The sequence below is a fragment of the Camelus dromedarius genome, chromosome 7, assembly GCF_036321535.1.
Source record: "Camelus dromedarius isolate mCamDro1 chromosome 7, mCamDro1.pat, whole genome shotgun sequence".
Lineage (NCBI taxonomy): Eukaryota > Metazoa > Chordata > Mammalia > Artiodactyla > Camelidae > Camelus > Camelus dromedarius.
This window is the reverse complement of record NC_087442.1, coordinates 39,694,448-39,712,404: the sequence shown is the minus strand read 5'-3', so window position 1 is coordinate 39,712,404 and position 17,957 is coordinate 39,694,448. Positions and strand designations below refer to the sequence as shown.

Genomic DNA, 17,957 nt, shown 5'->3' with positions numbered 1-17,957 from the left:
AAGGAAGGAAGGAAGGAAGGAAGGAAGGAAGGAAGGAAGGAAGGAAGGAAAAAGGAGGCAACCATGCCCACTTTGGAGCACTTCATTAGATTGTCCTGAAGCCAGGAACATACACTACCTAAACAAGGCCTTACACAAATCCTTCAAAACTGGGATGTATCTGAAGATGTGTGAAGCTGTTCTCTGCCATATTCAAGCCTTTCATTATACTTTTACAAACATTTAAATTGGATAGAGGGTTCCTTTTTTGAGAAGATTCACATTGATTAACTGAAATGCTCTGCATTTTTTAGATGTTGCCTAAATCTAACTTTTCCTAATAAAATTCAAGCCAAATATTTCTCTATGTTTTCATCAACCAGAGCTGCATGGAAACTAACAGCCAATTCTAAGTGAAAATCAGTTTTAGATGTATTGTTCAGTATGGCTTATTTCTCTGAATCTTTGCATAATGGCACAGAGATGCTCAATAAACAGCTGATCAGTTAATTAAAATATAAATATTATTTGCATCACATTAGATTCAGAAGTTTGTAAGTATTTAAGTGGTTTTGCCTGTAAGCTTTGAGACGCCTGGACCTATATATTTACAGCTACAATGATCTGCACGCTTGCTGTATACATCACAAAGCCTGCTCAACATTTTAAATGGATTATGTCATTTATTACTACCCTAACCAAATTACAAGGTAAATGTTAGTGTCTATTTCCTAGAAATTAAATTTTCAAAAGGTGTAAAGGGGCTGAGTAATTCCTAAATGTCACACAGCTAGTCAATGACTGTGTCCATATTCAAACGCAGGTCTGTCCAAGTTCAAAGACACACAGTATTATTTAGGCAACAGAACTAAGTACTCGTGATTATTTTAAAGCATCGATTTCCTTAGCAAATTTTGGAAGATTTTTTATTAAGAAGTCTAAATAAATACAGAGTGAAACAAAATTTAGATGATAAAATTCAGGTTTAAGAAGGTAATATAAAGGTTTAAGGTTTAAGAAGGTAAGATAAAGCAGCACAAGCGTCCCAAGATAACAAACAGCAAATATTTCAAAGGTACCTACAATATATTTAAACATTTATGTCAAGTAAAAGAGAGAAAGAGCAATAAAAATTTCAAATAGAGTATTATTTCTTCAAAAGAAACACACTCCACCTCTCCTCACAGTTCCCTTCCTGGCCTCCAAATCCCTCTCATGCCTTGTCCTTACCTCCAGTCATCTTTTGACAAGTTGATCAAAATATTCATTTCCTCGTCCTCTTGCAGAAGACGATAGGCTGCGCTTAAATGGTGATTTTCCAATACAGACCTATCGTTGTACAGAATAGCTGGGTCAGACCTGAACAGAAAACCAAGCAAAATAATTTAGGATATTGAGTAGCTGAGATTTTTCAGATAACTCTCCTATGGTAGAAGGTATCATCTCTTTGTCCTATTCTAAGTTTATCCAATTAACTTTGCCCTCGTGCCATTTATATCAAGCAAAAAGCTAACACCAACACTACAGATTGTCGATAGATGTACGTAGGATATTTTAATGTCAATATTGTGGGTGTTCTTTCACATGTGATATCCAACTTGAGAACTCTCTGGGAACTATTCTACAATCAGATCTCAATTACCTATAGTAGCGGTAAAGATGATTCTTTAAAATGCAGGTCATGTCAAAATTCCTCGTATTTTCTGGAATGATTTTTAATTTTACTCATTGAGAGAATATGTCTATTTATTTTAGTTGTAATTCTCTGAACATATACCACCTGGTGGGTACAGTTTACAAGTTCCTCTGTTAGTAGCTTGACCTTAAAATTTTGCCATGTGGAAGCCATACATGGGAAATTAACAGTAAAACATGTAAGGGTTATATGACAATTGTTAGTCGTTTTCTCAAAAAACATTCCACAGCTGAATGACACCAAACATAGGGTGGTATACTATCTTAATATATTTAATTTAATGAAAATTTAGATTATTAGAGCTTATTTGTTTCTCAGCAAGGAAGCTGAGTCCCAGAGATGTCAAGTGAGAGTTTGCAGAGCCCCACAGTGGCTAAGTGACAGGGCTGGGATGAAGGCAACGTCTTCTGACAGTTGAGCCATTTCTCCCGAAGATAACTTCCACCTGTCATTGGCCCAAATTTGGGATGTACCTAGCATACCTTTAAAGTGTTGGGCTGAACAGTCTGTCCAGCAAAGGACAAAGAACCTGGTCACAGATTTAGTTTTCTAAACAGGGATTTCACAGGCTGAGATGCTTTGGGTAAAATTCAGTTAAAGAAGGCTAATGTTCAAATTTCATTCCAGACCACTCAAGCTTACCTGAACCCACTGGAATTTTCCCACTCCTGGGGAGATAACACAAAACAAGCAAATCCTGAGGTGAAAGATTTAATCTTATATCTGTTGAGTAAGTAAGGCATCAACTGATGTGTATTATGTGACATTAAGCTATTTTCCAACTCCTATAATTAAGCCATTTCCCTCCTGAGTTGTGACTGGTTTTGACACTGGTCTCCAGCCAACATCCATGTACAACTGTTCCGCCCACCTCTCTTTCTCCAGCAAGTGCTAGTCACCGCTGTCTCTGTCCTCACAGAAAAGGTTCCACTGGCAGATACCCATTAAACAGGGACGCTCTGTGGAATCCTTATGTACAAAGACCTTGCAACAGAACTACAGAAGGCTGCCTCCCAGCAGCCGAGACGACTCTGTGAGGAGACAGGAGGTAGAAAATGAAGCACATGGCTTAAGTCCTTTTGTCCGCTTCCATTCTTCTTCAAATCCCCTTCTGAACAGAGATCAGACGATATTGTCTTCTTTTGTGTGCCTCATAATTAAGTGTTGTCTTCATGAAATACATGTAGAATGACTTAATAAACACAAATCTATCTGGAATGTGAACCTGCTTTTTCAAGTGAAATCAGCAAGTATCTATTTAAACTCTCAACCCTCCCCACTATGTTCTTTGTCCCTGTCTTACCACCTTTTTCCAAATTCTCACTTCTTTTGATTCCTGTATCAAGACTCAATTAATCCCACCATCAGAGTCTCTCCTGCTCCACATCATTGTCTCAAGAGAAGCTACGTTCTTAGGGCAGGAGAAGGCAGATAAGGTTTTATCCTAAATGACAACTGACTGGTACTGTGCCAAGAGGAATATTAAGGATAAATCTACAGCATGGTAAGAAAAAAATTGATTAGTGATGTCTGTTACAGTCAAGAGGTTTGGAGGGAGGCACTTGGACTCGTATTTAACATGCCCTACAGAGGTCTGCATCTACCTGTGAAGCTCCTTACAGAGGATGCACGGTGGCCTACATGAGACAACCTAGCTCCCCGGGCCCTGTGCCAGGGAGTGACACACGCACTAAACAGAGCAGAGATGAAATCAGGGAGGATGAGAAGAGAGTCACCAGAACCTCAGAGGTCAGGGGGAATATGGCTCTGCTATTGTTAACATCAACAAAATCACTCCAACCCTCGCCCATCCTCACTGATGTAGTCTACGTGGTCTCTTTATGTAAACTGTCCCCCCTCCTATTAGAAATAGGTAGAGTAGGCATAGTACATACATACTTAAATAGCTAGCATTAGAATAGAGAAGACAAAATATCTATGTTTGACATGAATACCATATGAGAATTAGGAGCAAATGGTATCTTTAACTCTCAGCTTTGACTGAAGCTGTCCAGGCTGATCTCATGTTTATAAGTCCATTTTTTTTCAGAAACTCAAAGTAGAGCCACCATGCAAAAGCAAGGTGACTGCACCTTTCTGACTTCTAACCCCTCTTGCCTCTTCTTCAAGCATTTCAGCATCCTCACCGGGTCTGAATGTGGAAATTGTTGGTGGTTCCGGTGTGCTCATAGTCATGGATGGCAGCTGAGAAGATTATAGCAAAGATCTCCAGCTCCGTCAGCCAGTTCTGAAAGGGAGATTACAGCGCAATCAGATCATCTGTCTCTTTCTAAGACAAAGTCTTCAGCTTGCTGACAACACACCCACGCTGCTGCCTTTCCACCCTGCAGCTGGAAAGCTATCGCCGAACACACGTTTTCTGACAGACAGAAATTTTTTTTTCTTCTGTAAGGAGACTGGAGGATGTGTGATTTGAAAACAGCATGCCCAGCACGGTTGAAAGAGCTAACTAGTAGTTTTATTATTTTTTTTCAAAGAAGCAAAAAAACAACAAACATGAAGATTTTAACAGTCTTCATTACATCCTCTGCCAAATTTCAAATAAAGTTCCTAAGTAGACACAGGAAAAAAACTTTAATTTCAACACAATACAGAGAACTAAGGGTAACAGAAAACCTAATGTCTACCCAGTGGAAGGTGGGTAGGCAGAGACAGATGGAAGGATGACACCTGGCCTTCTGCCTTGTGCTTGTTGATGTTTGAAGAGACCTATCCCCATCCACGCCTCCAAAACTGGCTGCGGTTCAGAGGTTCTCAAAGTGTGTTCCCTGGACCAGCAGAGTCAGCATCACCTGGAAGCTTATTAGAAATGCAAACCCACCCCAGTCCCACTGGATCCAAAACTCGGGGTTGCCGCCCACCAATCCGTTTCACCAAGCCATCCAGATAATTCTGACACACACTGGAGTTTGAGAACCACTGCTGTTTGAAGCTCCCTTAACTAACTTTCATTTCAGGGACTCTGTGTATTCACTGATGCCTCCCCTCCCTTCTGTAAACCACGCTGCCCAATGCCCACATGATGGAACATCCATGACTGTTAGCTCACCCTTTGGTACCCTCTGCTTACTTCTGTACTGCTTGACTTGGTGATTACCAGGTTCAGTGTGGTTTATTCCAAACCCAGTTTTGACAAATTGCACATATTATTATAATCATGTTACTAAATATGACATAAACCAATAAAATACAAACACAAAAATGGAGTTATGTCCATAGAACCTAAGTTCAATGCTTTGCATAGTCACTAAAAGAAATGCTTCAACATAGACGTGACAACAAAAGAGTAGAAAACAATCCTAACCCTTCAGGTTAATTCTGCACTCAGTTTTCTTCATAAGTATTTTAGGGTCCCATTTCCTTTTAAAGAAATGAAACCAGAAGTCTTAGACAGGGGTAGGGTTAATGTAGGACAGATATGAGTCCCTAAATTAGCAGAATTCAGAAAGCAGCCTCAAGTCTGAATTAAAGATTAATGAACAGAATATATTTATTTGATTTAATTTAACAAAATGATTTAAAAATGAACAAATCAATTTTTAATAATTCTCACTGTAACTTTTTTTTTCAATTAACTACTAATCTTGGTCATCTAAGTTTCATCTAAGAGACTTCTTGAAATTATTGCCTCTTTTGAGGATGGCTAAGGGAAAAATAAACTACATACAACCTATGGAAAAAAGACTCCATAGTGAGGGAAAGAATGAGCACGGAAATAACTCAGGAAAAAACTACACTTTTAAAAATGATTTCTAGCGGAATCCTGCATGAAATGTCAGGAAACATTTAGCATCCTTGATAATACATTTCAAAAATCAAATTGAAGTACCAGGAACAGAAAGACACGAGGAGAAAACAACATAAGATGAAAAAGTCAACAAAATTAAATGAACAAGAGATGAATAAATACATGCAAATTGCAAGAAAACTAAAATCTATCCTGAAAGCAGCAAAGGGCATCCTCAACAGGGTTACCACCTAACAGGAACTCACTTTGTGTCAGACTACTTAAAGAAACTCATGCAACACACACAACTGCATAAAGGGAGGTACTGCTGTCATCCCCATTTTATAGATGAGAAAACTGAAGCTGGGAGAGGTTCAGTGTGGTACCCAAAGTCTCACAGCTAGTCCAGTGACAAGCCACACACTCTGACTCCAGAGATCTCACTTATAATCTTTAAGCCACTTTTCCTTTGGGTCAGTTCATATGTTTACTCAATTTTTCATGAAATTACATAGGTATGATTTTATATTACAAATTTTCTTGATATTTTCCATTCATATTTTTTTCATTTTAGCACTGTCTTTGTTTCCTTCCTTAATACCTGTCCCCACCCATCTGCCCCAACTCCCTCTATCCAGTCCCCTCATCGATGTATCTCTTCCTCCAAGCTCATGCCAAGTTAATTTAACATTCTAAAATAAGATTATGAATGGGAGACAGCATACCACCTAAACAAATCTGAACCACAGAGCTTCAGCCTAGCCAGCAGAAGATGTCTACGTAACTACATAACCACAGTTCTCACATTACAAATATCAGTGTGACTCCCCTCCTTATCCAAATATACTGACAAAATCCTATCTTAAGTGTAACCTACTTCTAATCAACCAAAAACAACAAATGATTAAATGAGCACACAACAAACAAAAAACCATAATTTAGACTGGGCTGAGCAACAGTGTTGTTGGGCATTTTCAGAATGAACAACTGAGCAAGTCCCAGGGGCAAAAGCTGATTCCTCAGCAGTAAGGAAATGCTTCCCTATCGCCGAGCAGGAGTGAGGGTTGAGCAGCGCCCTGGGATGACAGGCATTAAAAGCCAGGGTGAGAACACAGAGCAAATTCAGCAGTCAGTGAAGTTTACGTGCAAAAAAGCAATACGGTCAACGTGCCAATGAGAGGGCCAAATGAGAGCAGAGAGCACAAATAAAAGAGAAGTAAGAGCTGTACTTTTGGACTGGAATGTCCCTATAGGATGTACAGACAATACAGAGTTAGAATCCTTATGGCTTAGTGGTTAACTGAAAGCAGAAGGGCGGGAAGATGTTGCTGTCAAAGAGAACAATGCATTAAAGATGACCTCGGCACCCCTAGCCTGAGTGGCTGAAAAAAAAAAGGTGGGTAGTGTTAGATGGCATCATTAATAGAAACAGAGCAAGTGGGAGAAGCAATTTTGAGAGAAACTGGATTTCACATTTTCATATGGCTCAGATTTCCTTGCCTTTTTCCAAATTCATTACTGTGAACCCAGAAGGTTTTATGACAACCCATAGAGTCAGAAAGTTAAGTTCCACATAAATTTTATTCCAGATTTATCAAAGTATAACAAGGTACAAGTCACAGATCCTAGCCTCCAAAAAAATAAGCAAAAGGAAAATTAATGGTTTCTTGCCTGATAAAAGCAACGAAAGGGCCAAAGGATAACTTTGGAGTTTGGAATCTTTTTAACTCAAAAGCAGACTGGAGCTTGGAGTCTGGTTTATATCTATTCAATCAAGTCTTCAGTTTAATTCTGTTTAAGGAATTTCTCTTAGACATGAGCAAAAGATTCAAGCACCTTCCAGGCATCTAAGTTAAGCAGTAATGAGTAATATAAACAGACTACAATGAGTAATACTGTTGATGTTGAGGCCCAGACGTCACTTTATCAATAGGATCTTTTGATTCCCTATGTCTTACAGTTTATAAAACTGAAATGATTTCAAGTATTTTTTCCCACTTGGTTTGTAATGAAAGGTTAGAGTAACAATATGTTTGTTCTCCATTCATTGGAATGCTTCCTACTGTTTTTGTAAGCTTGCATTGAAAGAAGTTTGTTTTGAGCTGCATTTGCAAGAGAGTAGGCAGGAAGTAGTTTCTACATTTAAGAATTATTCTGAATATGGCCCCGAATTGATAATGAAAATTCAGTGGCAAATGAGATCATTTTAAAACAGTATGCAGGATATCATGATCACTGGCTGCTATGATATAACATCTATGTTAATGATAACTTGTATTAGCATGAAGGCTTGGGAGTTTTTCGAGAGGGCTAAAAAGGCTGTGTATGATTCACCTTTATGTCTCCATAGTACACGGTACACAGCAGGTACTAACTATATATAATATACAATAATATGACATAGAACTATACACATCAAATAGATGAATTCAGAGTACACATTCACATCCATTTTGGTCCTCACCACAATACTTTGAAGTACACATGAGGATCCTGAGGTGTAAGATTATCAAGGGCTCTTTCTTTTTGCTACCAGCATTGCAGAAGCATGGCTAAATATTTAAACACATGGCCTCAGAAGTCAGACTTGTCGTGTCCTCACATGGTCTTTCCTCAGAGCACCTGCATGCCTGTGCCCTAATCTACTCTTCTTATAAGGACACAAGTCATATTGGCTTAGGGTCCACCCATACGACCTTATTTTACCAGAACTTCCTCTGTAAAGTCCCCATCTCCAAATACAGTCACATTCTGAGGCACTGCAGTTTAGGACTTCACCACAAGAATCTGGTGGTGGTGGAGGGGGTTGGACAAAATTCAGCCCATGACCAAGACATTCTGACAGGACAATCTTCACTCTGTGACTGAGCTTCCTCCTATTTTTCTATGGACTTTGTGCCATTTTCTAGTTGATTTATTTATATAATCTGGATCTTAATCTTTGCTCTCTCTATATTTTCCTCATATACTTACTTCATTGTGATGTTTTTTTATTCCACAGAGAGTTTTAATGTACTCAAAATAATCAATATTTTGTTATATAACTTTGTGTTTCAATGCTTATTTAAGAATTTCCTGTTTCAAGGCTGTAAACATATTCTTATATTTTCTTCCAGTTTGAGCAAATTTTTAATTTTTGTACTCACTCACATCTTTAATTCATTTGTCTGATATTTGGTGAGTGATTTTTAGTAGAACAAAAACATTATGTTTTTTCCAAATGAACTGTCCCCAAAACATTTTTTGAACTAAGTAATCTTTCCTGTTTTCTATAGACAAATCCTCACCTTCTCACCTGCAACTCTGTCTTCATTATACTCCGGTCCATGTTCCATCCCCACCAAACCACCGGGACGGCTCATGACAAGGGCACCAATGACTTCCATGTTGCCAAAGGCAGTGGTCACTTCTCTGTCTTCATCCTACTCGACCTTTCGGCATGTCCCATACAAGTCACAATTCTCTTTTGGGGCACTTTCTTTCCTTGGCTTCCATGGCCCCACACTCTCTTGAGTTTTGTCCCAATGTTACTGGCCACTCTTTTTTAGTTACTGTTGTTGCATTTAATTCTTTACCCTCATTTAAACTTTAGACTGCTCCAGGACTCATTTCAGAGTCCCTTCTACTTCTCCATTCATACCCTCTCTTTAGATCATCCCATCTGGTTCCATGTCCTTAAATAATGTTGATACGTTCATGATTGCCTAATCTGTGTGTCCATCCCTGACCTCTCCCCAGAACTCTAGACTCCTTTAGTTTTCTTCCTGCTTGACATCACCACACTGATATCTAATAAAGATCTTAAACTCAACACGTCTAAATCAGAAACCTCTTGACCTTTCCTTCCCCCAAAGCCTGCTTTGCTATCAGACTGTCATCAACCCTGTTTATCAAACCAGAAATCTAAGATATACTCTCAATTCCTCTCCTTAATATCTCAAACCCTATTCACCATTCAATTCCTTTAACTCAACCTCAGAAACAGATTTTTTGTCCCTATGTCCCAGCAATGTCCTTCCTCGTCCAAACTACCACTATCCCTCCAGGAGACTCTGCACTACTCTTCTAACCAGCTGCCTCGAGAGCCATTCTCCACAGTAATCCTTGTCAAATCTTTATCAGATCACCTCATTGCCCTGTCTAAAACCCTTCAGTGGCCTCACACTGCACTTAGAATCACCCTGGAACTCACTACCCAGGCCTACAAAGCTGGACTGTCTCGGATTAAATCTTACCTCCGGAGAGATGCCTTTCCTGATTATCTAATAAAACTCCCAGTTTTCCCTATGTGGGCGCCCTATTTTAATTCTCTGCAGAACACTAGTGATACTTTCTTGTTTACTTTTTCATTGGTCGTCTATCTGTAATCACCCACTAGAGTGTAAGTTCTGTAAGAACACTATTGTATTCTCATTCTATAAAAAGTACCCGGCACATAATTAGGGCTCAATAAAACTCTGGGTTCAGTTTTTCAAACTCTAATACATTCCATTAATGTATTTTTCTATTTTTGTACAAATACCACACTGTTTTTTATTACTGTAGCTCCAGCAGATATTTTAGTATCTAGTATAGTAAGAACTAGCCCGCCACATACGTTGTCTTTTTCAAAACTTTTTTTCCTAAGGTTGTTAAATATCTAATTTATGTAAATTTCAGACTCAGCTTATCATGTTTCATGTTAAATCCCACTGGTATTTTTATTGGTATTGCTTTGAATTTACAGATTAATTTGAGGAAAACTGACATCTGTTTAATACCGAGGCTTTCTATTAAAAACATGGTTCATTTCTTCACTTATTTAAACATTATTTTTGTACCCTTTCATTTAGTTTCACAGTTTCCTTTTCATTAATTTTGAAGTTCTTTGTGGGTAATTTATAGATTTTTAAAAACTGTTGGGAAAGTATGTTTTTCTATTTTACTTGTTAATTTCCACTGTACAGGACGACTATTTTATCCATATATTATTGAGATCTTTTATTTGATCTAATAATTTATAGTTGGTTTTTTTGTTTGCTTATTTTTTGGAGGAGATGATCAAATTATTTTCACAAGATGCTTCTTCAACTTTTGTAGATACCATACTGCACTGACTGAGACCTCAGAAAAATGCTCACTCGCAATATAAATGCGGGCATCCCTGTTTTGCTCCATGCTTTTATGGAACCACCATTAACTATAACACTTGCCTTAAATTTCTGGCAGAAACCCTCTATGACATTAGCATTTAAAAACAGCTCTTTAAATAGTATTTTTAAGAAGTCAGCTTTACAATAAAGGAGAAATGAAAACCAATGAGAGAGGTTTGTGGAAAATCTCATGAAGTTTGAATAACAATAATTCTTAACTGTTGAGCTTCTGTTATGAAGCAGACAGCACACTTCATATTTTTGATACTTTATTTCTACTTCCTACCTGTGCTTCCTAACCCTCACCATACTTCTACAAGACAGAATACTTTCCACCATTTTAGAAATGCGGAAATCCGGGCTCAGAGATTCAAGCGATGTATCATAGGTCACAAAATCTAGTAAGTAATTAAGCGAAGATTTATATCCAACTACATCTAGCTCCAGAGCCCACACTCCTCCCACTGTATTCCGAATTTAATTCAGTGAGATATTAGACCAAGCCTTCTGACATGCCCTTGGAAAAGATAACAAATGTGTATTGGGTTTATGGGCTAATTAATAACCACAACCAAAGAACGTCTATCTTGACGTCAATTCTGAAGAAGATTTCTGAGTGAAAAGTCATAGAGACCTAGCTGTTTGTAAGTAACAGCTATATCTTTAAAATGGATGGCTTGCATCAGGGCAAAGAGGGCAAAGGCATAGATTACCAAGTTGAATGCGTTTGTTAATACAATGAATTACAGAACAGAGATTCAAATACACCTAAAGAGCTAAATGCTGGAGCAAAATAAGCAAGAAAATTCCAAACGGCTGGAGGTAACAATTGACTCTAAGGTCCAAAAAAATCAAACACACATAAATAGGATAAGAATAACCACAGCCCTTGGGAAAAGGATCTACTGGTTTAAACCAAAAGCTAATTATATACAATATAGTTGCTAAGTATGGATATCACTGTGATTGACCATAACAAGAGATTAGTGGTATCACTGTCCATATCTGGAAATACATTTTTGGTTACAGAAATTATACTTAATTTGGCCATAGCCTAGTAAGGATGCAAGTCACTACCAGATGTTTCTTTCATCAAGTCCAGGATGGAAAAACATTCAATGGTAATAAATGACCCCAAGATTTTCCACGACTGGTTGCACTTCTTGTGGGCTCAACCTCATCAGAACAGAAATAGTCTCCAATTTAAAAAAAAAATCGTCATCACATCTTTTGTGTCATCTGAGTTCCTATCTGTACTTACTGCTACTCCCGTCTTATAGAGGAGGTAATGCACAGTCTGTGTGACGTCGGCAGCATGCATTAAATTGTGATAAGGATTTTTGTGCTTGCTGTATCCCACCTCCAGGGCCTCCACAAAGGAGACAAGTGCAGAAATGGGAATCTGAAAGAGAGTGGCAAGGTGAGTTAGCTAATGATTCTGCAGCTCCGAGTAAGGATGCAAACGTCTAAGGCATTCTAGCTGTCTCTTTCTGAAGGTGTAACATATCGCATGAGGAAATTAGAACTTTCCAAAGTTAGTTAAAAAAAAAAATCACTGAACAGGTTATTGGATAATTTGAAAATCTAACAGGAAGTCCCTGGTCCACCCGGCAAATTGTTCTTTGTTCTTCGCTTCAGAGGCCCAGGGTAATGACACAGGATCAACTTAAAAAAATTAAGGGCAAAAGGGTAGGTGTTCATTTATTTCTCAGGCAAAGGCTGGCGTCTTTATTTCTTGAGAAACAAATGAACACATACTATGCAGCATCTCATTTACTTGAGGGAAAACATAAAATACACAAAGATCTTAAGTTATGAAATGATTGCACAGCAAACACAAGCTGCTGCCTTCTGAAAACTGCACCCTTTAGGAGGAGAGATTGTGTACACTGGACAGGTGAGAAAGAAAACAAAGCAAAAAAAAAAGTGATAGTCTGTTCTACGACAGAAACAAGCTGTGATCTTGTGCTTATTACTTGGCAATTTATTGTTGGCGCCTTGCAATTTGGAAAAATGTTTCCAATTAGCCTAGCTGCTTTCTGCCTCAAATATATATAATACACATGCCTTCTTTTTCTATGTGACAGAAAGTGAACAACTGCAAAATGCATGTACAAAATAAGGAGACTTGGAAAACACTCGTTGTACTCATTTTCTAGATCAATTCCTTGGTTTAAGGTAAATTATCGAGCACAAGACTGGGGGAAAAGGAAAGGTGTGTTCCAGGAGACTAAAAATCACATTCATAAGAAAAAAATTAGGAAAACACTACTCTCGTGCTTTGTGAGAGTATCATCTTCTTCTTCAGACACATTCTTCCATATTTACTATTTGTGGATTTAAAAATTTAAATACAGCCTTTTAGAAGTGAGAGATTAATTCATTATCATTTGTAAAAATGAAGATCCAATGAAGCTGGGTTCTCTGGGGTGTTCCTTGGAGATCTGTGAGCCACTGAAACGCTAGGTAAAGGTGTGCATGTGTGCATAGGAGACTTCTTCTGAGGAAAGGATCTGGAGCATCCACCGGATCTTCAAGCAGGTTTCTGATGCAAAAGAAACTAAAGATCATTGCCATAAAGTGTTTATGGCTATGCAAGAAATACACCCCCAAATGTACAGTCTTTAGGAAAGTGATAGAGAGTCATGCAGTCCAGAGAAATCAGTATGTTATATAGAGAGAGACCTAACTTTTCTGGAGGCTCACCCACATGATGAGAGAAGTGTGAGGGTGTGATAGGACAGACGCCAGCAGATGAGAGCACAGGCTCCCTTGAGAACCTGCCCCACCTTCACAGTCTGTGCAACTAGAAGACTGAGGAGGGGGAACACTGGAAACCATTCATGCTCTGTACTTAAAGCTGAAGAATTAATTTGAAGCATGAATGACTGGGAAACACCAATGATTTGTCACCGATGATAAGTGAGAGTATGTGTCTGAATTTGAGCCAAGTGTCCGAAAGAGAAGTCTGTGGAGACGACAGATGTGTGCTGTGTCTCCATTACTGTCCCCTCGCCGGTGGTGGTCATGAGCACACAAAGTCTGGCTGAAATGAGATCTCAGGCTGCCAGCTGTGCTTCTAGGAAGACTGGCATCTAAATGGGCAGCTCCAGCCTCTCTCTCCCCTGCCGATGAGCCCACCAGGCAAGGGAATAATGAAAAGTCTCAACACAGAGGAGTTCGTGGCAGCGGCTGTCCAGATGATGCTTCCCACGTCATCCAGAGCAATTTTCAGTCTATATTAAAAGGATTCCTTTGGTCTTAGCCCAAGAGTCATGCAAGGATGGACAAATGTGTGCAGTTCTTTTTTTTTTTTTTTTGATTAGACACTGACCTTGAAACGGCTGATCAGATCATAGCGTGTCAGTAATTCATAGAAAATGAATTTCAGTGCATGATCTCCGCTGGCTTCATTGAGGGAAAAGACATCAAAGGACCACTTGTCCACATCCTACAGGGCAGGGTGGAGAGAAAGAAAGCATTAGTCGGCAGCTACTTACACAGCCACCAATTTCCCTACTTTGCAGTTGAGCCTGCAGCCCTCACGTGCAATTTCACAGCCTGAGACTCTAATACCCTTTCCACTCTCAGACTTTTTCCAATCTGGCAGTCCTATATGGCGTTTACTGATGAAATATTAAATAGCCTTATTAGTAATAACAATAGCTATAACTCATGGGGTGTCTACCATACACTAGGCACTATGATCAGTAATAAATATACAATTTATCCTGAAGACAACTCTTAGTGGTAGGCATTATCAGTCACACGTCACAAATGAGAAAACTTAGACGTTCCTAATTTCACTGAGACCCATGGAGAGTAAGCGTTAGGGACAAACGTGGGGCCAAAACACAAACACATGTTCAACTGACACCTAAATTCAGGTTCTTTCCATTAACTCTCCATGACATCTGCTGAATTCCAAAATTTTAGTGGACTTCACAACAACCTAGGGTGTTCTCTACTCTAAATTTCCTCCCAGCCCCTTGATACTATCTACTTACTTCCTCTTAGTCTACCATTGAGAATGTTAATCCACTTAAAAGTGTTCAGAAACATGATACAGACTACAAAATAATGTGTCATTTCAATGATCCAAACTGCTGAGCTGAAACCACAGGGCAAGCCTTCATTTCACAAGACAGAAAAATGCTACCCCTTCTTTAGTCACTGATCTGGGGACTGAGTCCTCAAATCTGTAAGTCACTTTACTGAAAAAAGTAAAACTAAGAGCTAAGCTGGACACTCTCCTTACATACTGTTCTTGAAGTTCAAAGCCTTATTTGTCTATAAATATCTACTCCAAAATATATGTAAACATTGTCTGATGTGTCTTTGATTTATTACTAGCTATTTGTGGGCGTTATAAACAAAGGTGTGTTTAAGTAATAATTAAAGCAACAGTCATTTGGTTTCTCAGCATGTTAAGAGTCTCACTCTGAGCAGTTAAAGAAAGGGTACTGCCCTGAGCATGATAATAAGGACCCATGTGAGAGAGACCACAATGAGTCCAAGCTAGGTGTCAGACGGTCCCCTGGAGGAGACCTTGATTCTCAAGAACTGCTGGCCCGAGTGACTGCCCCTCAGCCCTCACTGCATTCCGACATCACCTATCCATCCAAATCCTGTCCCTCTCCAAATATCCCAACCACCAAGACCACCCAGGACAATCAAGGGCCTCTCCCATGGATGCCAGGCCACAGGAAAACCAAACTGAATACAGAGAAAGCCAACCCTTTCCAAAAGGGTTTCAAATAGATTATTTCAATTCACACTTAGTGGTAACCTCACCTCAGCCTTCAATAATTTCTCCTCCACTATAATAACCAAAGAAATAACCACAAGTATTGAGGATGTTTCCTGTGCCAGGCACAGTGCAATGTGTTGATGCACATTTGTAAACCCTCACAACCCTAGAAATCAGTATTACCTTTCCCAGTTTCACAGATGACAACCTCAGAGAGATGAAAAGAAGTATCTAATGACACTGGGTAGCAGAACCAAGGAAAACTTCACTGACGCTCCCTAGTGATACCATAACTGACAGATGACATTGTAAACTCAATGAATACATGCTGTGACCCAGGCCACACAGCCCTAAGTACCCCAATAGGGCCTAGGCCACAGACAGTGGGGCCATTTAAGATTAACTCAAGACCGAAAGGTTCACTTTGGCAACTATAATTGGCATTGCCGTCACATCCATTGTCTGGCCATTAGTCCTAAAGAAAAGTCCACTGACAGCTCAGCAGGTAGGAAAATACTCTGTCCTATCTGACAAGTTTTAATCCTTTTCATCGGAATGAATTAAAAAAGAGAAAGATTCTCTATCACTAGAAATGAAGAGATTATCATAGTAAAAGAGTCAAGATTTATTCTGAATATTAGGTCTTGGAGAAAGGGAAGGATGAGTAAATACACACAGTGAGATGGACGTTCTCTCCAGCCCCTCATTTTGGGGAGGCCGTAGCTGTGAGTCTCAAATTGTGTGCTCTTTAGAACCGCTTGGGGTGCTCAGAAAAAAATGTTGATTTTCTGGTGGAGGACTCTGCAGAATCCTGGCTTGTGGCCTGGGATCTGCATTTTAACAAGTACCTAATTTAACTGCCTTAAACTATTCTGCCTTTTTTTTTTTTAAACTAAATTTGGCCCAAGGACCATTCCCACAGAGACACTGTATGGACTTCCCATCAGTCTAACATGAAGCAAGCCTGATCCTCCTCATTTCCTCCCACTTTGAACTTGGAGTCTGTCCAAGGTGTCTCTTCCTGAGTCACACAACAGACGCCCTTCTAAAGAACAGCACAATTCTCCATTTCCAATAACCCTGCCTTAGAAGATTAGAGACACAGCACTCCAAATCAGAAGCCGGTATTTACTGAATGGAAAAAAAAATGAAAAGAACAAAAATGCAACATATTTCAAATTTAGAGATTGGTGGTGGTTAATTTTTCTCTTCCTTAAATGTTATTTTATGCCATGTTCTTACATTAATCATAAAAGTTAACATGACAGTAGCATGATGATTATTTTATTGAATTGTATTCTCTCGGGCTTTGGGGAAATTTTCCGTAATAGAAGAAAACAATCGTGATTTCATATAAATTGCTGGCAGTGGAGCGGAAATAACCTTTTTCTAACAGGCATTAGGTTAAAAAAAAAAAAAAAAGAATCTGTGTCATCTCTCCAATTTCTAATTCACTTCCAATCCACTGCAAATAAAACCAGAGTCTAGGGAGGCAGAAAAATATTACATTGTAAAAAGGTCTTGAACTTCCTCAGTAAACAGGGCACAGAGCCTAGAGAAACAATAGCTCCCCTTCTTTGCTCATATCAGCAATAGTGTGGAGAACGGTAGCAATTCAGAGTTAATACTTATTCTTGGTCTGAATCATCAAGGTAACTTCCCCCTCGGAAAGACAACATGTGTGCCTCTGAGAATTACTTTTCCTTAGGCATAAAATAACAATTTATGCACACCACAGGTTGTTCCATATTTCTGCAGTAATTTTGCATAGAAAAGATGCTCCAATTTGAAAGAAATATTTTCATAAATTTCTTAGTACCGGTATAACCATCTGTATTTATATTCACGATAAAGGAAGAAATTAAAGATAAAAGACGCTTTTAACGTTCCTAAGACTTTCACTGAATGTTTCAGGTTCAGTTATGAAAATCAATGTAATTTCATAGTGGGTGTTATGAAACATCAGATCTCATGAAGTGATTTCACAGATTAAATGGGAAATGTTGCTGTAAATTACACTGATGTATTGGGCATTTGAGTGAGGGTTGAACAGGGAGGAGAGAAAACATGTGTCTTCTTGCCATTTCCTTCTTGAGCACCCTTCCTGTTCTAAAGATAACTGAAGAAGAGCTAGAAAATGGAGAACTGAGAAGCTGAAAATATAGGGTCTCACAAATTCAGTTAGTAAGTACCTCTGAGACAAGAGAAAGGGACTCTGAAATGTATCATCAAAACGGCCCTCAAGGGCTCTTTCTTGACATTAAATTGATCAAGAAGCACTTCCATTCCCGATTCTGTGAATAGGGAATTTAAATTATCTTCTGAAAACATCATCAGGGAATACACTTTTCAGGTTTTAGAGAAGGACAACAATAGCTTTAACCAAAGTCAGAAGGCTGGGATGTCCCTGAACAAGCGGATATACTCCATGTGCAGCCGCCAGGCAGTGTCAACCAGCTTAGTGATCCTGGGCCTTAGCACAGACCCTCCTTCAAATCCAGAAGCTAAATCAGCTTCAGCACACCTGGGATACCCGCAGCCCAGTGAGTCTGAATCAACACACACCTACAGGAATATATATCCATTTGGGGCTCTTAGGGATATTCTATACAACTCTAAGAGCTTGTTGGATTGGGAGTAATTCTGTAGGAT

General features: G+C 39.0%; 1 protein-coding gene across 7 annotated transcripts in view; it reads right to left on the bottom strand.

The window, feature by feature from the left end:
* The window catches only part of PDE1C (phosphodiesterase 1C), a 508,368-nt gene that overhangs the window by 80,108 nt on the left and 410,303 nt on the right, over positions 1-17,957 (bottom strand). For all 7 annotated transcript variants that reach the window (XM_064487468.1, XM_010988060.3, XM_064487470.1 and 4 more), the window contains 4 exons: positions 13,890-14,006; positions 11,817-11,957; positions 3,823-3,923; positions 1,210-1,338 (listed from right to left, as the gene is read on the bottom strand). In XM_064487468.1, the coding sequence (XP_064343538.1) occupies positions 1,210-1,338; positions 3,823-3,923; positions 11,817-11,957; positions 13,890-14,006 (488 nt within the window). The remainder of the gene's footprint in view (positions 1-1,209; positions 1,339-3,822; positions 3,924-11,816; positions 11,958-13,889; positions 14,007-17,957) is intronic.